This window comes from Rhinichthys klamathensis, unplaced genomic scaffold (assembly GCF_029890125.1).
Source record: "Rhinichthys klamathensis goyatoka isolate OS25496 unplaced genomic scaffold, OSU_Roscu_1.1 h1tg000333l_1, whole genome shotgun sequence".
Classification (NCBI taxonomy): Eukaryota; Metazoa; Chordata; class Actinopteri; order Cypriniformes; family Leuciscidae; genus Rhinichthys; species Rhinichthys klamathensis.
In genome coordinates, this window is record NW_026606848.1 from 27,243 (window position 1) to 53,288 (window position 26,046).

A 26,046-nucleotide genomic window follows, 5' to 3' on the forward strand; every position below is an offset into this window, starting at 1 on the left:
CAATTAGAATTTCTATAACTGTGTGTTAAACTGATTATCACTCTTGTGTGTGTTAAACACAATCTACTTAATACAGACAGCTTCATTATAAAGATAAACAACAAATCCCCAAAATATATGATCATAATCTATGACAAAAATGCTATTATAAACTAGATTAGTGGATAATACACATTGCTCTTTTTATTGTTGTAAAATACATTCATGAAAAACAAGATAACAAAAATGAAAAAGATAATTATTTTAGATATAGCTAAATCTGCTATAAAATTGAGACATGTTTTAAGTGTATTGCACAGCTATTTAATGAGGCAGCAACATTAATAATTATTAATGTTAATAAGCTTTAATTGCGTCAATGCATTATGATATGAAAGGCTCCAATACAGTGCGGCACAAAGCGCTTATGCGCATCCCGAGCGGAGAATGATGCGCTTGAAGCCACGTGGAGTTCCAGCACGCAGCGCGTCGAGTCCGCTTTGAAAAGTTCAAAGCACAACGGAGATACATATTGATCGACAGTGTATTATACAGTATCTATCTATGCAATCGTTTATTGAGCCTTTTCTTTTAACAGTTTTAAATTTCAGTTACTGTGCGCGTGAAGAACAATAGTGCTCTGACTCTAGTGTTGTGATCAAACTGACAGCGTCCGACACCCGGTAGAGAGTAACACGATTGAGTTACAGCAATAAAGTCCAGCAAGATAAAGTTGTTTTATGCGAAAACATAGACCTTTATCTTACAGATCAAGTATAATAGTATTAACATTGAATCATCTTGAAGATAGTTTCATCATTGACTGCAACCGAACGCGACGCGCTGTTTGAATGCTGAATGGAGAATGACTGACAGCCGCGAGAGGGAAAAATTTACGTGATCTTGAATTTAATTACTTAAATATTAATTTATATCTCACATAATAGCTTCAGAACACTTATAATAGAGTGCACGAAAACGTTATGGTACTTTAGAATGTTTTTGTGCATTTTGTGGGGCTTAACAATAACACATAATAGTATACCCACAATATCGGATTTGGATCGGCCTCGTCTGATCGATGTCAGATCGATACCCGATCCCGCAAAAATGGCAGTATCGGAGCGATACCGATCCTGAGTATCGGATCGGGACATCCCTAGTAATGATTAAAGCGCAATATAAAGGTTTTTATATAATATACTATAAATGTGTTTTATTATTTATTTGTTTATTTAGGGGTTGCTAATGAAATTAAACATCCAGGCAAGGAACCCGTACAGACTCTTAACGACACTGCATAATTAGTCTGTGCAAGCTGAACAAATATAAATTGTGACTATATATATTAGGGGTGTAACGGTTCACAAAATTCACGGTTCGGTTCGGTACGATACACTTGTGTCACGGTTCGGTTCGGTACGTTTCCGATACAGCAAAAAGAAAGAAATGCCAGAGAAATTTCCTTGATTTATTTATTTTTATTATATTTTTATTAAAACTAACATCATAAAGTATGATATTTTTTAACTTTGAGCAATGATGGAGCTATACTTGACTTTTATTAGGAGCTTATAAAACAAAACAGCTCCTGGACAAAATGAAATGTAATATTGTATTAGTTAAACAAAGGTTTATTTTAGTTCAGATTAACATTTGAAGGCAGCAATTGTATTCATAATGTCAAAATAAAACTGACGTGATGTTACTTGAAAGCATTATAGCCTGCTATTCCTGCCAAACTCCCATGGTTACAGTTAGTAGTGTTACTACAGTAAACCCATGGTGAATGCTGCTGATCTGTGGACACTGGATAGTTCATTCATGGCACAATGTTTCTCCTGGTTTCCATGTCAGCGCTGTTTGATCCGTTAATAACGGAGAAATGCGCATGTTTCTCAGTAGATCTCGCAGCGATGTTATTACTTCAGTGGCGAATTCAAATGGTTTCTTTACTGGACTTCGCTGTGTAGTAACAGTGGTGATGATTAAGATCGGCTCGCGCTGCATTGGTCCAGACTGATAAACTGTCCGTCAAACACACAATAAAGCCCCGTTCACACTACACGCGACGCGATACCATTCATTTCAATGGGGAGCTGGCGATTTCCGGCGACACGCGCGACAGCCATAGACAGTAGGCGACAGCGACCGTTGGCGACCGGATGGGGTGTGTCTGGCGACGCGACAAAGTTGAGATCTGTTTAACTTCATGCAAATGAGGAGCGAATTTCGGGAGCGACAACCAATAGGAGCGGAGCGCTTATGATCCTTCTCCACATCATTGGATGTCATTCATAAAGGCAACCAGTAGTGGGAACTCCCACTAGCGACCTCATCGCCAGCCACTGGCGACATGCAGCGACAAAGTCGCTTGTAGTGTGAACGGGGCTTAACGAGTGGTTTCGTTCCGCTTACATTACATTTGCCATTTGATGTTGGGCAATGTTGTGGTCACTCACGCCAGCGTCTCTTACATTATGAGCGCGCGCGCTCGCCACGCGTGACGCGCCTACATTTGAAATAACGAAATTTTGGTCAGCAGGAAAAATGGTCCAACGAACCGTTCGGTTCAAAAATGCGCACCGAAAACCGAACCGAAAGCCTCGTACCGAACGGTTCAATACGAATACGTGTATCGTTACACCACTAATATATATATATACAGTGAGGAAAATAAGTAACACCCTGCTATTTTGCAAGTTCTCCCACTTGGAAATCATGGAGGGGTCTGAAATTGTCATCGTAGGTGCATGTCCACTGTGAGAGACATGATCTAAAAAAAAAAAAATCCAGAAATCACAATATATGATTTGTTAACTATTTATTTGTATGATACAGCTGCAAATAAGTATTTGAACACCTGAGAAAATCAATGTTAATATTTGGTACAGTAGCCTTTGTTTGCAATTACAGAGGTCAAACGTTTCCTGTAGTTTTTTACCAGGTTTGCACACACTGCAGGAGGGATTTTGGCCCACTCCTCCACACAGATCTTCTCTAGATCAGTCAGGTTTCCGGGCTGTCGCTGAGAAACACGGAGTTTGAGCTCACTCCAAAGATTCTCTTTTGGGTTTAGGTCTGGAGACTGGCTAGGCCACGCCAGAACCTTGATATGCTTCTTACAGAGCCACTCCTTGGTTATCCTGGCTGTGTGCTTCGGGTCATTGTCATGTTGGAAGACCCAGCCTCGACCCATCTTCAATGCTCTAACTGAGGGAAGGAGGTTGTTCCCCAAAACCTCGCAATACATGGCCCCGGTCATCTTCTCCTTAATACAGTGCAGTCGCCCTGTCCCATGTGTGACTTTCTCCCATGACTCCTCTGGATCATCCAAATGGTCATTGGCAAACTTAAGACAGGACTTGACATGTGCTGGTTTAAGCAGGGGAATCTTCCGTGCCATGCATGATTTCAAACCACGACGTCTTAGTGTATTACCAACAGTAACCTTGGAAACGGTGGTCCCAGCTCTTTTCAGGTCATTGACCAGCTCCTCCCGTGTAGTTCTGGGCTGATCCCTCACCTTTCTTAGGATCATTGAGACCCCACGAGGTGAGATCTTGCATGGAGCCCCAGTCCGAGGGAGATTGACAGTCATGTTTAGCTTCTTCCATTTTCTAATGATTGCTCCAACAGTGGACCTTTTTTCACCAAGCTGCTTGGCAATTTTCCCGTAGCCCTTTCCAGCCTTGTGGAGGTGTACAATTTTGTCTCTAGTGTCTTTGGACAGCTCTTTGGTCTTGGCCATGTTAGTAGTTGGATTCTTACTGATTGTATGGGGTGGACAGGTGTCTTTATGTGGTTAACGACCTCAAACAGGTGCATCTAATTTAGGATAATAAATGGAGTGGAGGTAGTGATGTTACGTCTGACACCGACGCTCCGAAGCTTGCTTCAAACTCGAACGGTCCTTGCAATGAACCACTGCTTCGGAGCTTGTATCATTACGTCATTAGTCACGTGAAAATGACGTCTGAAGCAAACACACTGCTTCACTCCTGTAGTGAACCACCTGACTGCTTTGACAGCCCAATCCAGTGTTGACAGGTTTGAAACCTGGCGGCTGTATTTCTTATAAAAGTGAAGCCAAACCATGGCAACACCGTGGGTTGTAGTAGTCGGTGTTTGGATTGGTGTTATTGTTGAGGAGAGTGGATTGAGTTTATTGTTGAGGAGAGTTTATTGTTGAGGAGAGTGGATTGAGTTTATTGTTGAGGAGAGTGGCAAAGAAATAATTACACACACACACACATCATGCTTAATGTTTTATTATCAAGGTGAACACATGAAATTCATCAGTGTCTGTAAACTTCACCTACATAAATGAGTTTCACAGCACTACACTGTTTCAGCTTTGATCGCCTCGGTAAACACGTCATAAACGGGGCGTTAACATAAGCCTACTGGCATTTTATGGTTGTCAGCTTTGTTGCATTACATTTACTTCACCAGGAGATGGTGCTGCAATTTCTATCTGAATGAAGCTTCGAGTAATGAACCATTTTCGACACAATTGTATCGGAAAGCAATAATGCTTCGAAACGCTTCATTTGGCCATCACTAAGTGGAGGTGGACATTTTAAAGGCAGACTATCAGGTCTTTGAGGGTCAGAATTCTAGCTGATAGACAGGTGTTCAAATACTTATTTGCAGCTGTATCATACAAATAAATAGTTAAAAAAATCATATATTGTGATTTCTGGATTTTTTTTTTTTGATTATGTCTCTCACAGTGGACATGCACCTACGATGACAATTTCAGACCCCTCCATGATTTCCAAGTGGGAGAACTTGCAAAATAGCAGGGTGTTCAAATACTTATTTTCCTCACTGTATATAATTTTTTTTTAACAAAACACAAATGATTATTTTATAGGGCAAACAGTGAAGGAAAAGCATAATCAAGCATGTAATATACATACTCCATCATAAAAAACCTGATCTAAAAAAGCTCTAATATAAGAGAGTTTTGATATGTTTGTGGAGTGCAATAAGGAGTAGACAAGAGACAGAGATGCGTCGAGTCAGCTTTACTCTCCACTTCAATAAATCAGAACTGTGTACAGCAGTGAGATCGACACAATAACGTTAAACCGGAAACTCTAACCTACTTCCCCTTCCCTTAAAGGTATATTCCCTTGGTGAATGTCTCTCAGTGTTATTTGTGGGTCACCACATGTTTAACATTTTTGGCCATTGCATAATTACAATACTTCAGTTTGTTTTTTCTTTTTTCACACAATGTTGAGTGTGCGGGCAGTATTGCGGGACTGGTAACCTGTGCGAAGAGTATAAATGCATTTTGAGAGAATGTCTAGAGTTATGGGTTGTCTGGTGTCGAGGCGGGTGGGCTGGGATCGTTGAATCCCTTTTGATCAGACGGGAGGTTTGTGAATTATTTATCTCTGGGGAGGGAGCCCCATAATCAAATCCTCATAAATTAAATAACCACACAACCCTGGAATTTGTCAATAAACAGTAGATAATTCCAGGGTGAATGTTTTCCTACCTAGAGAAACACCGTAATTGTTTGGATGCCATAATTCATCAAATGCTGCAATTACATAATGTATCCCTGAGACATAATTGCCATCCCTTTAGGGACTTTGTAGTCTTAAAAATGCAATAACTTCCACTTCTGAAAGTATTTTTTCTTTTCCGCTGACACCACAGATACCGCATAGGCTTCTGCTTAATCGAACCAACAGCTAAATAGGCATTACAAAGCAAACTTGTACTTGGGTCTGTCTCCATTCTCATATGGCAGATCCACTTTTGATCATCCAATTAATTCCTGATGGATAAAATGGATAAAAAGTCCTGTCCTTTTTTTTCTTTTTATCGTTGAATATTATTGGAAGTAAAGTGGGTTGCAAGTGCCATTTCATTTTGACTATAAAGGTTGGGGATCAAGTGCTTGCAGAAGAATTGTATGGAATTCATCTGGCCCAGATCAGTTCATCATCAAGGGAAAGTGATTTTAAATTGGCTTACCTCATTGTGATGGCGAGACAAAGCACTGCCTGACAGACCCCTGAGGTTTGCCATACAGATATGCATCAAAGAAAGAGTATATGTAGGAATACCAAGCCATTTGGAACATCAATGCCTCGAATCTGATGAGGGTTAAAGCTACATTGGCAGTGTGACAAAAATCATATGATAAGCAGCACCCACTTATGTCCATTTGATGCCACTACTTTTTATGTAATATTTAAAGGACTGTGCATGTTGGAATTTTTTTAGATGATAAAAGCCTGAGCATGAATGGTGTGCATTATCCTCAGACAGGAAATGAGAGGATGTTGTGCACTAGATTATAAATGACCTAAAATGACCTTTAGTAGAATGCAAAAATCAATGCAATAAAAGCAATTTTATACTATTACCCCTCATGCTCTGATGCTGAGTCAGTCTGCTATACTTAACATACTGGGAGGGTTTAATAGACAGCATATCACATCTACAGACTGAATGTCAGCCTAGATAAATAAAGCCGTGTTTTAACTGTTAGTATCTATCCCTTACATATCTTTGGCTATTTATTTGAAAAGACACAATATCTGTTGTTCAGGAGCAAGATGGGAACTGTACTGCTTGTAATGATTCATTTAATACATTACTAATTCCTTGTTGAATTCTGACCTAGATAAAACACGAGTCATTCTACAACTGTGGTGGCATTCATGTTGCCCTAAAAATACAGATAAAATATCTATTTTAAAATTGCTATTTTAAAAATAACAATCACCAAATATTGAATTAACAGACAGACAAACAAATAATAATTTGTGCAATATTTAGGTCAAGAATTCTTTTTTGTCATTTTATTTATTTATTTATTTTTGTTCCTGGACCTCAACTGGTAGAACAGTGTGCTAGCTTAAAAAAAATTGTACTATAGTCCTTTTTTTGAGGAGTGACATACATATTTTCTGCTCTAAAATATTAATTAACAAAAATATTGAATCAAAATGTTGATAATATGATGGTATATTCAAAGTTTACTTAAGAACAATATACAGCAGATGTTTTCCAAATGATCAGAGTCAGCAAAAAGGCTATTTTTCAAAAAGGTTTTTTTTCTTCATTTATATGTTGGGACCTTTACTCTATATAAAATAGAAGACAAGAATGAGAAAATGAATGTTCTTCCTGATTCAAAGCCAGATATGAGCTAACTTACATTCTTAAGATTTGTCCTCTTATTATGATCTCTGGTGGCGACAAGGAAGTTTGTGCCTTATCAGTTGTCAGAAGTGACTATTTTATCCCAGATGACTCAATAATAATGCTTTAATGAGACCAGGAAGTTGTTTTGTGTCTTGAACTATCTGTTCTGTCAGAACGCCATGGGCTCAGGTGAGGAAGCAGTTCTTCAGCTCTGGAGTTAACAAGCGATCATTGGACTGCATTGAGAAAGCAGCATTCTTTGTCACACTAGATGATCAGGAAGAAGGCATGATGGGGGAAGACCCCTCTGTGAACTTGGACCGCTATGCCAAATCCCTCCTTCACGGAAAATGCTACGACAGGTGGGAGAGCAACATAACTTGTTTTTATTGAGAAACTTTGCATGTCAAGGACATTGTTTCATCTGTTCATTATGTCCTTTTTCTTTCAGGTGGTTTGACAAGTCATTTTCTGTTGTGGTGTATAAGAATGGAAAGAATGGGCTGAACGCAGAACATTCATGGGCAGATGCTCCTATAGTGTCCCACCTGTGGGAGGTGAGTGTGGGAGTCTCACATGCAGCAGTAAAAAACTTGGCGGTCATCATAGATAAAATGTCATGGTTCAAGTTTCTGTATTAGTCACCAACCCACTGCCATGTCCTTTAAAACATTTGAATACGCTATAAAAGTGTCTGTGGGTGTTTTGTATGGACAAAGACCGCTTTTTACCTCCCCCACAGCAGCTTTTGGCAGAAGACGTGTCTTCCATGCACGCCTCCACACATGCTAAACATTTACATCAAACATTTTGTGTTCGATAATGAACGTTTTGTTACTTAAAAGTGTAAGCATCATTGTTTGGGAGAATTTTTTTTCAGATCTTTCACTCTTTCACTCTCGTAGTTCACGCTGGCCACAGACGCATTTCATTTGGGTTACACACCAGATGGGAATTGCAAGGGAGAGATTGAGCGCTCCTTACTGCCTCCTCAACGCTTGAGCTGGGACATACCATTGGAGGCAAGATAAAAAGTTTCTCTTTTCTCCAGTTATACTTTCCGTGTTCCTATCGTATCTAGGTATGCCATTGATGTCACACAGCAGGTTCTTCATAGAATCTGCAAAACATCTGAGGATGCTCACAAGACACAAGAAACACACACATGTACAGACAAACACACACACACACACAAACAAATAATGACTTTTTCCTTCTTCCTCCTTCATGATGTTTTGAAGAGAGATTCATTAACAGATTCTGTTTATCCACTCTAACATACAGTAGTGGCCAAAAGTGAGGAGGGGATATTTGTTTTTATTAACCTTACAAATTTAATTAAACCATCAAAACATGAGAAAAATATTATAGTTTTCAAATATTTTAATGATTTTTATGAAGGAAGAAAAAATCACCAAACTTGGTTAAGGTATTTATCTGACAATATTTTGGGCAAAAAACAAACAGGAAACCTATAGCTACAGGTTATATTTTATATGCGGAAAAAAAGCTCACAGGAAAAAGCATACATTGACTACAACACAATCAGTTATAAATATTTTGTTGGTTCTCTCGTTTTTGCATGTGCTCATAATTTCTTTGTATGTCATCCTGGTCCAAAATTATGAAGTGCATATGCTGAAATTAGGAAGGTTGTGCGAGCTGAAATAGTAAAGGCTAAACTTCAGTATAAAAGGGAAAATTGAGTCCAAATTCAGTGAGTCTGATCTCAGATCTGTGTGGAATGGCATGAAACTAATGACAGGTCTACACAAAGGCACTAGCACTGTGTCCTTAAATGGTTTTGATTCTGATGAGCAGCTAGCAAATGAATTAAATAGTTTTTATATGAGATTTCCCAACAGTGATTTTAGTGCAAAAATCAGTCACATGAGTGAGAATTTGGTCAGTGATTGTTCTGTTCTTGATTTTGATATTGATGTATCTAAGGTCAAATCATTATTTAAACAAACTAAGGTTAGGAAAAGTCCTGGCCCTGACAACACCAGTGGCCGAGTCCTTAAGTCTTGTGCTGGTCAGTTAAGTGAGATCTTTAAAGTGATTTTCACTCAATCACTTCAGACGCAAACAGTGCCAAAGATTTGGAAACATTCTACAATCATTCCTGTGGCTATGTGTAAGAACCCCAAGGTCTTAAATGACGTTCGACCTGTAGCTCTCACCTCATTGCCGATGAAGACTTTTGAGAAGTTGGTTAAACAGGAGTTACTGAAGCAGGTGGAGGAACAGTTAGACCCTCTCCAGTTTGCTTACAGGGCTAGCAGAGGTGTTGAGGATGCAATACGTATATTGTTAAATTCCATTTATCAACATCTGGAATCCTCAAAAACTCATGCGAGGCTCCTTTTTATCGACTTCTCTTCAGCATTCAATACCATTCAGCCCTACTTGTTGGGTGAGAAACTTCAGTCTCTTTTTAACTTGAACCCTAACTTAATTGGCTGGATACTGGATTTTCTGTCGAACAGGTCACAGTGTGTTAGGGTTAATGGTGTCTTATCCTCAAAAGCCCTTACCTCCTCAGGCTCTCCTCAGGGCTGTGTTCTTTCACCATTGCCTTTTATTTTATACACAAATGACTGTAGGAGTAAGAATGAGAATAGGCACTGTGTGAAATTTGCAGATGACACCGTTATAGTGAGCCTATTGAACAATGATGAGGATGGGCATGGCCCTGTAGTTGATGATTTCATTGCGTGGTGTGAAAATTTCTCTCTGTCTATCAACGTTTCCAAGACAAAGGATATGATTATTGATTTCCGTAGATTACAGCACAATGTTTCACAAACTGTTATTCAGAACATGAATGTTGAGACAGTAGATGAATATAAATATTTAGGAACTATCATTGACAGCAAATTATCTTTTGAGAGCAACACAGATGCTGCCTGTAAAAAGGCCCAACAGAGACTTTTCTTCTTGAGGAAGATGAAATCATTCAGCGTGTGCAGGACTCTGATGACTTTGTTTTGCAAGTGTTTTATTGAATCAATCTTGACATTTTGTATTGTGGTGTGGTACAGTGGCCTTTCAATGATCAACAGCTGCGTAAGCTAACAAAGCTGGTAAACGTAGCATCTAAGGTGGTTGGGGTACAGCTACCACAGCTGCAACATATAAGATAAACGGGTCCGGGGTAAGGCTAACCAAATTTTAAATTGCCCTGATCACCCACTCTTTGGGGAGTGTAATCTGCTCTCCTCAGGTCGCCGTTTTAGATTACCTATGTTAAGAACTAGACTTGCCAGTGATTCTTTTATTCCTGTGGCTATTAGGAACCTGAATTCACTTGAGTGACATCTTATGAAATTTTTATATAGTATATGCTTATTTATTAATTTATTTCCATCATTGTTCATTATGACATACTGACCTGTGCACTGTCCAATTGGAATCTGTCATTGGTTTTGGGGGAAGGAGTGTCTCTGTTGATGTGTGTCCTGTGTTGTTTACAATGTTGTTGGCATCTGGTGGTGCTTTTTTCTGTGTATGTTTTTTAGATATCCTGCTGCACACTAAATTTCCTTTTCTAAGGAGAAATAAAGTGGAACTTTGAAAGAAACAGTGGTTACACTACCTGGACGGGGCAGATAAAGTAAGCTATCAACGGCAGATTTCTGAGAGGGCAGGTTCAGAAAAACCCTTGAGTGACTGCAAAAGACCTGCAGCAAGACTTGGTGGCAACAGGCACCGAGGTTTCTGCTTGCACAGTAGGGTGCGTACTAAACCCATGCAGTTTTTCTATGCTAGAACTCCAAGACGTATACCACTACTGACCCAAAAGCACAACAAAAGTCAGCTCCAATTTGCTCAAAATCATATAAATAAGCCACAGAGGTTTGGGGATTCTGTTCTGTGGAGCGATGAAACAAAACTGGATCTTTTCGGCTCTATGGATCAGTGGTATGTCTGGGGGAAGTATCTGCTGAAAATAACACTCTGTCTACAGTTAAGCATGGTGGTGATTCAGTGATGCTCTGCAGCTGCGTTGCATCCTCTGGCACTGGAAACCTGTTGCATGTGGAAGGCAAGATGGATTTATTGAAGTATCAGGAAATCCTAGGAGAAAACATCATGCCATCAGTGGGGAAGCTGAAGCTCGGGCGTCATTGGACTGGAACAGGATAAAGATCCCAGGCATACCTCAAATTCCACCAAGGCTTGGTTGCAGAAGAAGTCCTGGAAGATTCTACAGTGGCCATCATCACAGTCACCTGACTTGAACCCCATAGAAAATCTCTGGTGAGATTTGAAGGCGGTTGCAGCACGCAAACCCAAGAATATTACTGAACTGGAGGCCATTGCTCATGAGGAATGGACTAAGATTCCTCAGAAATGCTGCCAGAAGCTGGTGTCTGGTTGTACATCTCGTTTGCAGCAGGTCATAACAGCAAAAGGGTGTACTCCTAAGAACTAAAGATGCTTGCCATGAAGTGGTTAAATAATTTTGAGACTGCAGAAGTCCCTAACAGTTGCATTTTGTGTTGGATTTGGGGAAACCACTTGATACATTTGTTGTATTGAGATGTTTCAATTACTTTTGTTTGATTTGTTAATTGCAAACAGCTAAAAGTTAGTACATTTTGTGAATAAACCTGATTTGCAATGGGGGGTTGAATAATTTCGATTACATCTGTAAATTGTAAATAAATTGACAAACAAATAGACATATTTAAAAAATATTTATTCATGCTTAAATGTTAGGTAAAACCAACAATAACATTACATTAACTGTGTTAAATGACACATTTAAATAGGTTTTTAATATATATATATTTTTTTTTGCTTTTTGTTTTCTATTTGCTGTTTTGAAAAGTCATTGTATTTGTCTATTTATTTAATGTTAGGGATTTGTTGTAAACATTTTTATTTTTGACTTCATACGTTCAATTGATTTCTTCATTTTATTTTAAATGGTTCTCCTAATGTTCTAGTTCTATAGAGTGATAAAGCCTTTTTAAAATAGTAGTTTAATGAAAGTTAGCAGCCAAGAGTGTTACACAACCTTTTTTTGCACAGTCAGTTTACAGCCAGACAAACATATCAAAGTGTAATCTGAGAATCCCGTATTTTGATGGGAAACCTTTATTCATGTTTCATATCTCTAAGGTTCACTGATGTTGTACTGGCTCATACTAATATTTGTATGCAGGCCATTTGCCTTATTTTAAGGAATTTAAATCTGTTATATTTATACAGTAATTATAATTACTATAATCTTTAGTCATTATATAATCAATACTATACTATAATCATAATTATGATTGCTGTAGCACTGTTCAGCCAAACTCTGCACATGACTTTCTGTATACTGTCTGTGGCACTGGGCAACTCTGAAAATGTGTGTTGTTTGATCGGGGATTTCCCCTCAGCTTCTTCTCAGTGTCAGTAGTTCACTTTCAAATTAACAGTGGGGATTTTTTTGAGAACTATTGTGTACATGTGCGACAGTGGTAGGAATAATTGTATATTATGTGATAATGGCCAGCACTCTTCTGCTACACATGGAGAAATATCATTAACAATTAGCTTGAAGTCTGTATGTGTAACACATTATAAAAGTATTCTTAAAGCGATACTCCACCCAAAAATGAAAAACTGTCATCATTTACTCGTCGTTCCAAATCTCTATATATTTCTTTCTTCTGCGAAAACAAGAAAATGAGTAATTCTGAAGAATGTGGGGAACAAAATAACTTGGCAAAATAACTAATATACAATATTATTACCTGTAATAAAATCTGCAAAATAAAGTCATCTGCAGTCATACAAGTGCTGAGATTCCAAGCTGGCCTTACAAAATTATGTTGCTGAATTGCTTGCATCCACTGCAATCTTCTTATAGCTTCTTTAACTCAATTGACTTTTAGGAATATTTTTCTTTTCCAAATATGAAATGTATTTCTCTTCATTTCCCCATAGAACTGAATAAGAAAATGGTTATAGAAACTAGAAGTTCTATTTTCCTTCATGCTAAACCATGACCCCAGTACATGATACATTGGCAACTTAATTTATTTTGAGTGTTATCATCAGTAATACAACATTCAGCAGTGTTCTTCGAGGACCAAAATAAATGAAAACCATCACAGGCATACTGATGTCTCCTCTCCTCTGTCTTTCTCTAGGTTCAGACACAAGTTTCTGAGTCCCTTGCTGTTGCGCAAGCACTGGCTGATGATGTGGACTGTCATGTGTTTCCCTTCAGAGAATTTGGGAAAGGCCGCATTAAGAAAATGAAAATAAGCCCAGATTCATTTGTGCAGCTGGCACTGCAGCTGGCTTACTACAGGGTACTTATACATGCTACACATTTTGACACAAAGGCGAAAGCATTGATTTATGATAAAGATTTATGATGTCTCAACATAATTGTTTCACATATTGTTAAACATTGATAAACATAAGTTCAACATTCCTAAGAGGTTGTTTTTGAGGATGGAACTTCCTCTTATTTGTCCCATGAAATGTGTCCGTACTCTAATTGAATAATGAATGCTCGGGTGAATACAATGTTTTACACATGAAGTTGTCTTCCAGGATAAAGGGACTTTCTGTCTGACATATGAAGCCTCAATGACCCGTCTGTTTCGTGAGGGTCGCACTGAGACTGTACGCTCCTGCTCCAATGAAAGCTGTGCCTTTGTCCTTGCGCTGGAAGCAGGAGAGGTGATGGCAATGCTTTGATTTTTTTTTAAATACTTCCTTCTACCGTTTTTTTTGCAGAAGGAACTGTTGAAAACCCTATCAGCAGTTCATAATGCACTTTTCACTTTATCAGTATGCCTTAGCTGACTTAAAAAGCTAGTTGGAATTTCTTACAGTTCTTACAGTTTCCGTCTTGGTTATTGACAGCACTGCACCAATTAGCTGAATGCCAGTTAAAAATAACATGAAGGAATCAATTATCAATTTGTCAGTTCAAAAATAAAACATAATATAACAATATTAAATATAACAGTAAAATACATTAATAAATCACTTTTCAAATGGTCAAATAAAAAGACATTGAAAACTGTTTATTTAATTCAGGTTTAAAACGTTAGAGGAAAGTCCATTGACTGTGCCCATATTCAAACTGCCCAATACTTGATTTTTATTAATGTATAAAGAAAATAATTAGGCAAAATAATAAAGAAAAGCAATTTGTATTTTCTTTATACAATTTATAATTTAATTCATTGATAGTTCATTTCTTCATTTTATTTTTTAAGTGCCACTGTCCTCGATAATTGGCATCCTCCTTTTCTGAGAGACTGTGATTTGTGCTGTCATGTAACATCTCGCATGCCAATTATTTCGTTTTGCCTGCTTTTATTCATAGGACAGAGAACATTGCCAGAAGCAGTTCCAAAAGGCTTCCGAGAAGCATCAGAATCTCTACCGCTTGGCCATGACTGGATCTGGCATTGATAGGCATCTCTTCTGCCTATATGTGGTCTCAAAATACCTGGGAGTAGAGTCTCCTTTCCTCAAAGAGGTCAGTGTTTGTAATGGCGAGATTTTGCAGAGTTAAGGATAAGATAATCTTAATAAGCCACCCAAAATGGTTTCCTGAGGTTATATATTATGCTTTTTCCTTAGAGATCTACTCAAAATCCCAACCCGGTCACACTAAATGCGTCTCTGTAGCACTCATTGTGTTTATCGTGCAATTTATATGCGAAAATTAGTTTTTACGTGCATATGATACGCATGGGTAGGTTTAGTAGTGGTGTGGGGGGGTACATATTATACGTTTGGGTATGATTAGTGTTGCGGGAGGCGTGTGTATTACACGCAATAAAGTGCGTATCATATGCATGTCAAAACTCATTTTCGCGTATAAATTGCGCGATAAACACAATACATGCTATAGAGATGCATTTGCATGAGATCAGGCTGCAAAAGCCTAAGAAATAAAAAGTGAATAACTCTTCAACTAAGCTAGTGCATAAACATGCAAAACCCCATTAATTGGCAGCTGATTGTTTGTTAAAAATGTTCATGTGTGATACAAAGGGGATTCATGGGGGAGAAAAGAGTTGCAAGCGATGCATGTTTGTTTGTGCATGATGTTGTTTGTTTATTTTGTTCATGTGGCTGTACGTGACATTCAGGTTTTGTCAGAGCCTTGGCGCCTCTCCACTTCTCAGACTCCTGTGCAACAGATGGAGCTGTTTGATCTGGTCAACCATCCTGAGTTCATCTCGCTAGGAGGAGGCTTTGGTCCGGTGAGCAACTGATCAGCACATACATACACATAAACGGGTAGAAGCACTCCTTTGTTCACTGTGTTGTTCGTGTTTTCGTTCTTTGCAAGGTGGCTGATGATGGCTACGGTGTCTCTTATATCATCATGGGAGAGGAAATGATCAACTTCCATGTGTCCTGCAAGCACTCCTGTACAGAGACTGTAAGTGTGAAGCATAACTTCAGAACAATGAATTGCTTGTCTTTTTACAAAGATATTTTTAATGTCCAAATCATGGCATTATTTTGACTTCTTGTTCTGCACTGCAAATTGGCTTAATAACAGTATCCAGTTCAACTTATAGGCTACATAATAAATAATTATTTTTTTTACCAAATTCTCAATATAATTAATATAAAGCAGTTAAACGAGTAGAGTACAAACACCAGGTTGCCAGGTCTTTGTAACAAAACCTGCCCAAAGGCCAATCCAAACTAGCCAAAAAAAACTAGCCCAATGACCCTATCCAAATATCAATACTCAACACATGCCATTCCCATACCTAAAATACATATTGTTATGCTTTCTCGTGTTTGGGTTATCAGTGTCCGTGGAGGCGTGAAGAGAAGCACACAACAAAGACTCCATTTCAGGAACTTGACTTTATTTATTAAGACACACTTGTACAACACCGGGGGTTTTATACTCTTGTCCAGCGCCTATGAGCTCCATCACCAGAGCCTGCTGCGAGCATCTGCCGTTGAACGTAACAAGCAATGACCCCACGTAATGACGTAACCACATCTGACTGGCTAAAACAGAACTCATTATGCATACATGTAAAATAATGGTAACAATTTATTTACTTAACACTATAACAATATTTTACAGTCACTGTTTTGTGTTATACACTATTTCAACTTGAACAGTTGACAGTTTTCATAAAGGCTCTTCCCTCACAAAACTTTTCATCTAGCACAATTTTCATGGGTAGAATGCAAAATATTCCAATTCAAGCTTTTCAGTCAAATACTATTTATGCAACATGTCAAACCTTTAAACCGCGAGACAAAATTGACCTGCGGCAACAGTTTAAAAGTAGATCAATTCCGCTGGAAAACCACAAACTTGGCAACCCTGAGTACAACGTACAAAAAGCAAGTTATTAAAGGAAAAAAGAGTAATACATCTGATATAGTCTGATATAGAATATACTGTAGTTCAGGTTTCAAATTTAAAATATATATTTTTTATTGTATAAATAATCTATAATCATTTATTATTTAGAATATTAAAAGAACAAATAATCTTATTTTGGAAAATCATGCTGCACTTGAGTTTAGTGAGGATTAGTGTCCGTATTTTTGATTTATGCATCTTGTATATATTTTCTGTGCATTTTGTGTTTCGGATCCTCCAGTATGGTTTTTTTATAATAGACCCAGATTTTGTTGATTCAGATCTGCATGACAACATAATATAACATATAATTGAACTTTACCAGCTAGCAGTTGGACAGTTTTTCTCTTCATTGTTGTTTTGAATTCAAATTGAGACTATACAACAAAAACAAAAAATCTACCATGTAAGTACAGTTAGACTTTAAAGAATTTAGTATTCTCAGATATAATGGGCACTTGATGTCCTGCTCTGCAAGATAAGTGATTTTATTTCATAATGCGATGAATGGTGTTTTTTGTGTTCCCTAAAAATGACAAGTGGTGCTCACTGCAAAACAAAATGATGTCCAGCTCCCCCTCTGTGGACCTTATGGGTGGAGTTGTGTTTAGCGATAGGGTTATGGATAGGGTTGGGTGTGGTTGCACTGAGCAAATTATGTCTTTCTAAAATGATGCTATTTTACACATAATCCAGAGTCTCTTGTACTCCTGTATAGAAACTAAAATGCAGTGTTCTATTTTTTCTTATTCATAGGATTCTCATAAATTTGGCTCTCAAATCAGTCAAGCCATGATGGATCTTATGTCTCTGCTGAACCCAGACTTCAAGGAAGCAACAAAAGCCAACCCTGCCAAACAGTCATAAAATTCTTACAGGAAGACTGGATGCACATTTGTTTGAAGACTTCTATTTATGTAATTTGTGGATTTTATATTTGATTCTTTGATGTTTGTAGGTTTGAGGCTGCTATATATTGGAGCTATCTTAGTGTCAATACTGAAAATAACTAGTAGAGTTTCTGGTTTTGCTAATTGTTGCTAATTTGCTATGGCGGTATTCTGTATACAATATATCACTAAAATAGGTGTCCTGAGGAATTATGTTTGTCTGTCTGATTGCCGGCTCTTTTTGTGTGGGTTCAAGTTTGACGACATATTTGTCTTTCCAGGGTGTGGTTATGAAGATAGGCTATGTGGTTTCAGCTACAGCTTTAAATCTCTCACAACAGCGTCTATACTAATGTGTTCTGTTATTTGTATTCACTGTGAGAAAAAAAATATGCGCAAAGATTTTACCTTTTGGTACCTTAAAGGGACAATTTTTGTATCTTATATTCCCACAAAAGGTGCAAATTCATACCGTAGAGTAGTTATATGTACCCAAAAGGTGGTACTACCAACCTTTTAGGGGTAAATAAGATACAAAGTGTTTCTTGTAGTATAGTGTAGCTTTTAATGTGTGTGTTGAATTTCATTGTTTTGTAAATTAATTTGAAGAGAAGATTATTTTGCTGGCAAGGAAGATTCCCCCTCCATTTAAGAAATGCTGCTGTGAAATGCTGTGTTTTTTATATATATCAGACATAAAATGTCTATAGCACCTGTCAGATAACACTGAATTGATCATTTGAGGAAATTACATCAGTACCCGAAAATAAACCTATCAATTATAGCATTCTCGTGTTGATGTCCGGTGCTCTGGTGAAATTATATGGTGCCTTGCTAACCAGACAAACCTTGAAGAAAAAAAAAAGTCTGTGTAGTAATTGTGGTGGCAAACAAAATTCTATCACTGAAAAAGAGACAAACATTTCCAATTGTCTTTGACGAGGTTTATTTTCTTGCAAGAAAAGCCAGCAGTCATACAGTCACAGAGTGGCTGCAGAGTGTGACAGTGAGGGGAGGGCATCCTTCCTCTTTTATAGTTTTGACTCCCAGAATGTTATCTTTCTAGGCCAATGATGGTATTTTCTAGCCTAGATGCCAGCCCGAACCCCGCCCACAACATTTTTTTTGGTCGGGAAGTTCGGTCTGGACTCGATCCATTGAGGAGTAATTATAGCCTGGTTAAAACCAGACCATTCTCAGTTGTAACTGAGTTATATAAATAGTAGTGCTGGGCAAGTTAACGCGTTATTATCGCGTTAACGCATTTATTAATTAATGGCGACAATTTTTTTATCGCGCGTTACGCAGTTTTTTTAATTATTATTTTGAAAGTCCGTTGCTCACTGGCTCTGAATACACATAGGCCTACAGTCAAACCATGATCACAGGAGGGGTGGGGTGTTGGTCAGCCAGCAAATAACCCACCCAAACAAGCAGTGGAGAGGCTTTGGCAGGTTCTCTCAGGTGAACAGAAAGGGAGACAGCGCTCCGCGAGTGAATGACAGGCGCTCTATGGATAGTAACCATGGCAACGGCTTCTGTGCGCTACGCAGCTGTAGCCTTCTTAACTTAAATAAAAATTATACATAACTTTACCTGATAGGCCTGCGTTTAGTTTAGCGGGGATGCTCTGCCATGTGAATTCCCTCCTGTTGATGTCCTGATAACTATTTAGATTCTGGAAACTCACAAACAGCGAGCCGAGGATCAGTCTCTCTTCCAATGATTTGTGCTGCGCGTCGTGTACAAAAAGTTAGACAATTCCACTTCGGCAACGCGCGGGCGCGTGCGTGAGGCGTATGGCGTTCCGATAGGCTCAAATATGTAACTTTGTAGCACGCACTCGTCTCAATGAACGTGACGTCTGCGTCTGCCGAACGTGACGTCTGCGTCTGCAGAACGTCTCGTCTGCGTCTGCCACATCACTCGTTCGTGTGCCGAACGTGACGTCTGCGTCTGCAGAACGTCACGTCTGCGTCAAGGGGGTTTCCATGGCTGCGTTTCCCAAAAGCATTGTAAGCCTAAGTTGATCGTAAAAACGATCGTACGACTGATCTTAATATTATGGTCTGTTTCCCAAAAGCATCGTAACTTAAGTAGCACTTGAAAATCTTCGTAGAACTGCGAGTGCTCTGCTAATTGTAAATCCCCAAGTTCATCGAGACAGAGTTATGAGATCACCTGCAGGAGGACAACCGGCAGATTACACTTTTATCTAGATTTAACAGACTACACTACGTGAGTATAATATAAGGTTTTGATTGTACTTTATTGTACACTTTGTTGTACTCGTGTTTTGTTTAAATGAATAGGACATAATTAAAAAGAGAAGAAAAATAGAAATACACATCTAAATTAAACGAATGAACAAAAAAAATCATAAAATAAGAAATCTGGGAAATATGCTTTAAAGACTGGGCAAAATAGGGATGAATTCAAAAAATTCTGTCAACGACTTGCTGACGTGCACGAAAACCAGCCATGTATTGGGCATTTCTTGCGGACCTCCTTCCCTGATCTTTGAACACGGTTGCAGTTAGTTTGCAATGTCCTCCCAGATGTTTTGTTTTTCCTTATTTGTATGGTGTCCTTTAAATCTGTTAAAAATAAAATCTTTGTTTCCCTCTATATATCTTCTCTAAAAGGACATTAATTTTATCTTTTTGAAAGGTATCTTCTCTTGTTTTTTTGTTTTTGTTCAGCCATTTTGTCAGCCTGTAGGCCCTATAGGTGCTTTATATCTATATAGACTTGTCTTGATTTAATCCACAACAAATGACGATTATTAGGTTAAACGTTCAGAATACGATTCCATATAAGGTTATATTTCAGCACTTCGCGAATGGACAGCGACGCTTAAGTAGCACGTAGAACGCGTTCTCGCGCTTTCATGTTAAGTGCATTTTTGGGAAACGCGCGTGGAATTGCGGCGAGCGTTCGTAACCTTGCACGTAAAGAGCGCTCTTAAGAGGTAAGATCATACATCGTTATCGGGAAACCCGGCCCAGCACATTCCACACACTTATTCGTTCTTTATTATTTTCCCCCACTGATCTTCAATTCTATTTTATTAGCAATGAAGTGCACATTACCTTGCTTATACATAGCTTTTTATAATATACTTAGTAAATATTAATTTACACAAATTATCATGTTAAAATTTGTGTTTGCCATATTTTCTTGTCGACATGTCCACATATAGCCTACTTAATCATAAAAAGATTAACCATAAAAACTAAAAAGCATGTAGGCCTATATACTATTCACCACTAGGAGTCTCGTGACCAACACAAAATAACTTAGCCTAGTTGTAAACATTTGGGCTGATTTAACGAACAAAATAAAATGTGTTATTTGTAATGTTTAACTTTAAAGTTGTAATATTTGGTTTTTAGAGTTTCACCGAAGTTTGATTGACGCCTACTTTTGCCGTGCTTTGCAGCAAGATTTCTGCGTGCGCTTGACCATGGATGCACTTAATAAGAAAAATCTTTAGTCTATGGCTACTCTAATCAATACATTTATTTTACATTATTTACTTATTTATTGGATATTAGTAATTAGTGTCCAGTTATTTGCATTACATTAGTTGAGTTAACATACAGCTAATTAGTAAATGAACGAATAAAATAATAAAATAAAGATTACATTAAGATGCTATGCTAACCACATATTTCTAGCATTGCTTGTTCCTACACGAAAAGGATTGTATTGTATCTTCTGTTATAAAGATGATTGATATTTCGTTAATTAAAAATAATAAGCGAAAAATATATAGTAAAAATATTAAATGTAATGTTCTTTATGCGTTTTGACTAGGCTACTTTTTGTATTTTGTATAATTATATCTCTATGTAATGAAGATAGCCTATTAACAAAAAATATTATTAATATTATTATTATATATAGGCTAATATAAAACTTTTGTATTCAATTATAGGCTATAGAACATTTGGAATAAAAATACGCTGAAAACCCAAACAATAGCATGTGACAAACGAAACACGTCTTGTTTATTATGCTGCTGCTACAAAAACTGAATAGGCCAAATAAATAAATAAATAAACAAACAAACGACGTCCTATAGGACATAGCCTAAACTGTTTTGTGTTCATAGCCTTGAGTTTGCAGATTGTAGTAGCCTATTATTCAGGATATCCGACATTATGTTTTTGTAACCATTTTAGTAGCCTATAGCCTAATAGTTTTATATAGGCCTATTTATAAAAAATATTATTTTTTAATTCTATTCTTCTATTTAAAGGATCTACAGAAACAGTGGTTGTGCGATCGAGTTGTCTGTTTTCTAGTTTACCAAAGTGCTGGCTTTTTTAAATTATAAAAAAAAAAAAAAAAAATCCTATATATAAATCACAGACGCAGACGTGACGTTATAAGACAGACGCAAGTGTCACGTTCATTGAGACGAGTGCATGTTGCAAAGTCATATTAAAGAACCGATCGCAACCGCTGGCACACTGCACTGAGCATTGCTGAGTAGAGTGTTAAACCCGTGTTAGAGAAAAAAACAATTTATAACTTCACTGCTACACGTGAATGACACGTAAACGTCTGACAATACACTTCACTGCCACACGTGATTTACGTGACGTCTGCGTCACGTCTGCGTGACGTCTGCGTCACGTCTGCGTCTTAAATTGAATGGAATAAATAGCCGAATAAAAAAAAATTTAAGACGTTGAGTGAGACGTTCATTGTAACGAGTGCATGTTGCAAAGTTATATTAAAGAGCCGATCGGAACGCCATAGAGGCGAGCATGACCGCAACAGTTTCACAGGAACGCACCCGCTTGTCGCTGCACCTGTGCTCGACCACTTCACCTCACTCTAGGCTGATTTATACTTCTGCGTCGGACCTACGCCGGAGCCTCTACGCTATAGACTACGCGTTGGTTTTCATTTATATATCTGCGTCGTTGTCCGCGTTGACGCGCAATTACACATGCAGAGGGAGAGTGTGAAACCCGGGGAGCGGTTCTAGCAATCACAGCGCTTGCGGTACGCGTAGAATTGACGTTACATTTTTGGAGAGATGCACGTCAGGGTACGCGCGCTACACAGCTACGGCGTGAGTTCGACGCAAAAGTATAAATTGGCTTTACCTCTGTTTAATGTAATCTTACGTGGGAAACCATGGCATGCCATGACCAAACGTAAGCTGCTATCAGAGAAGTAACGTTGGTCGACTTATTTCTGTAGTAGTGATCATGACCCTTTGACTAGACTGTTTCTGCTGCTCCCTGATACAAGATACCTGTTCAGAAAAAACAACAACAAGAAAACTGGACTCTTTTAACAAGCTAGATAAAAGGTAATGCCCTGGCAGTGGCAAATAGCTTTGTTTAAATATTTGATTTGATTACATTAATGTTTAAGTTGAGATTTACAATAAATATTTTGTTGATACTGTGTAAAGGGAATACTGCTGGTATAAAAGCACCTTATTTGTTTAAAGTTTTTGCAAACCACATGTTATTGCACTTTTGTAGCAGTACATTTAAATCAAAAGTGCGCAATACACTACTTTAGAATTCATTATTCAATTTTGCGTGTAACAATGCGAAAATTGAAAAAGAAAATCATGCGATTAATCGCGATAAAAAATTTTAATCGTTGCCCAGCACTAATAAATAGTGTTGTGAACTTTTTCTTCTAAAGTGTAGGAAACTCAGAAGCGAAGACCAGGAGATTTGGAAGTATCTTTTTAAGCAGGGTTCTTTATTGCTGTTTGCATCGCTGTAGTCTGCTTCGTCCAAAAATCGTAGCCAAGTCTAACTAAGGGAACTTTACATTGCAGTTTTATATACATTTCAAGGGGGTGGGATTAATTACATAGAGGAGGGGACTCTTGAACAAAACAATGACAGTACATGATTCAGCCGGTTAACAGTGAAACTCAGAGCCTTGAGATGCTAATCCAATCAGCCTGATTAGATCAACAGAAGGCCCAGCTGACCTTTGAGATGTGACAAGAAGTTAGTGTCCGAAACCTTGATTGCCTCAAAATGGAAAACAGTGTGTGCACTTTCTCAGTTAAAAATACTGTTGTATTGGAACCTAAATTAAACATTTAAATAAATTTGTAATCCTACAATAGTCTCTGGTTATGGTCTGGCAAAGCTTCATAGACAAATCATTTCCAAAGGGGCGTCACCAACAGACGTAGCTCAAATGCCTCTGGGCGCAATTGGATAGACCTAAAACCAATCAGAGCAATGAAGAAGATGACGTATGCAGAGCGACGTTCGTCTGTTATAGAACAACTTGAATAAAGTAATAACGAGCAGACGCTGATTAGCTACTTGCTCTACGTTTATTTAAAATTAACAGCAAGACAACTAGAAGTGAATGTGCTTTCCATTAAACAAATCACACACAGTAAACAAAACCTTAACAAAAAAAACTTTGCAATGGACTTTGCAATTTAGACGCGTAAACTGGGTGCTGGTGCAGTGATGAGACGTACATGCTCGGGCAGATTCGGCTTGAAGTCGTTCATCCTCGGATGCGGCGTCGCGCACGCTATTGCAAAAAAAGCCGTGCACACAGCCAAGTGAAATGGGGTCTTGCGCACCGAACCGAACGCGCCATTTTTGCCGCGCGCACCTTCGCACTCGTGCGGACGCGTCAAGTATAAACAAGGCTTTACTCCGTGTCAGCGCGCGCTCTGATCGGTAAAGGGGCAGAGATTTCAGACCTCTGTTTAATTAAGGAGATTTCTCTTCTTGTGAGGGGATGCACAGACCTCTCCCGAATCATCTCCAGCTGTAGCAGCCTCCGAAGCACCACTAACTCCGCCTCCGTTTCCCTCGTAAGCTGATATTAGTATTTAAACATTCTCTATGATAAAACATTTTTGTGAAAAAAATATTTTTATAACATGGTTTTGGCGGTTATAGAGTTCTAATTACGGTGTTCAACTATAACCGTCACACCCCTAGTTCCACAGCGGCATCCATCTTTGTAAATGTACAAAATCTGCTTCACCGTCGCTGTGCTGTCGTCTTCGTGTAAAGCGCCCCGCCCCAACGTTTCTGATTGGGGCCGCGATTTCGATGGATTAGAAATGGGCTTGAATGAGCTCTTTGCCAGACTAACTTGCAGAGCAAATCTAAATTTGCCGGAAATTGTCTGGGTTTTCCCAGGCAGGCTAGAGTAATTATGATCGGTTCAGAAATCGTCGGGCCAATCAAATTGCCAGGGCGGGCTTTATACGATGATGGACAGATGATCTGCAGGGACGTAATCATCACGTTATCAAAGAGCGCTTGGGTTGAACTGGTTTCCCTCAAAGTTGACTGCAGCTGGAGAATTGAGATGTATAGATTCCGCTATCGCGTCTGTTGTAAAAGAAATCGACAGCGCATTAATTTTGAAAGACGAACAGAGAACTGCAATCAAGGAATTTGTCGATCGGAAAGATGTGTTTGCCGTCCTTCCTACGGGATTCTGCAAAAGTTTAATTTATCAGCTGGCTCCGATGGTCACTAAGAAGATGGGACGCAATAAACCCTGTGGTCGTTGTGGTTTCTCATTTGGTCGCAGTCGCACTCATAAAGGACCAAGTAAAAGAAGCAACACTCATTATTTTACTACTACTTCCATCGTGCGTGCAGTTGAGTTCTGTTGACAACTATGCGTGGCTCAACATACGTCACTTACTGCGTTGCTCTGATTGGTTGTAGGTCTATCCAACTGAGTGCAGAGTTTTTTTTTTTCTGGTTCGTTTAAAGGGATAGTTCGGCCAAAAATGATATTTAAACCATGCATTACTCACCCTCAAGCCGTTCGAGATGCATATGTCAATCTTGTTTCAGACGAACACATTTTCAGTTATTTTAGAAAATGATTACTTATTTATGATTACCCTCATAAGGCCTTCGTTTATCCCCCTGGAGCCGGATGGATTACTTTTGTGAAGGATGTATGCACATTTTGGGACTTGAAGGAGGTGGACCCCATTGCTTCACATTATATCCACTGAAGGGTCTAAGACATTTTCTAAAATAACTGAAAATGTGTTCGTCTGAAACAAGATTGACATATGCATCTCGAACGGCTTGAGGGTGAGTAATGCATGGTTTAAATATCATTTTTGGCCGAACTATCCCTTTAAGACACGCCTCATAATCAAAGCCCTATGGAGCAGTATCAGACTCACATTCTGACTAGAATATGAGTATGACGAAGTCAGGCTAGGTATTTTCAACCATATGTGGAACATTCTTAGACTTGTTCATCATATTGTATACTTGAGTGGAGGCCCTCCTGTCACGTGCAACACTCTTTACCATTCCAATACAATTCCATATTAGAATAAGGTTTGTGTGTGCTCTTTTACTGTCATATGATGCTCACACACATCTTAAAGATACAATTTCTTCCACATGACGTGACGTTATCTGGACAGGCTTGTTCAGAAATGACATGATGTCAGTCTCTTGCCAGATGTTTAATGGATCAACTTGCCAAAAGGATGATGTTAAAGCAGTATTAATAAATTAATATTAAATGGATCTGCTTGCTGACAGCTGATGCAGCTCAATTAAATGTAATGCATTAGAGAATTAGTGGGAACTGAATTGCAGCATACTATTTGTGATTACT

General features: G+C 38.4%; 1 protein-coding gene across 1 annotated transcript in view; it reads left to right on the forward strand.

Moving 5' to 3' along the window:
* The window catches only part of cpt1a2b (carnitine palmitoyltransferase 1A2b), a 43,599-nt gene extending 25,935 nt beyond the window's left edge, over positions 1-17,664 (forward strand). Inside the window, 9 exon segments of the mRNA XM_056272268.1 lie at positions 7,329-7,517; positions 7,607-7,712; positions 8,061-8,177; positions 13,305-13,469; positions 13,717-13,845; positions 14,501-14,656; positions 15,276-15,389; positions 15,479-15,571; positions 17,285-17,664. Coding sequence (XP_056128243.1) covers positions 7,329-7,517; positions 7,607-7,712; positions 8,061-8,177; positions 13,305-13,469; positions 13,717-13,845; positions 14,501-14,656; positions 15,276-15,389; positions 15,479-15,571; positions 17,285-17,395 — 1,180 coding nt within the window. The 3' untranslated portion in view covers positions 17,396-17,664.
* Positions 17,665-26,046: the final 8,382 nt, after the last annotated feature.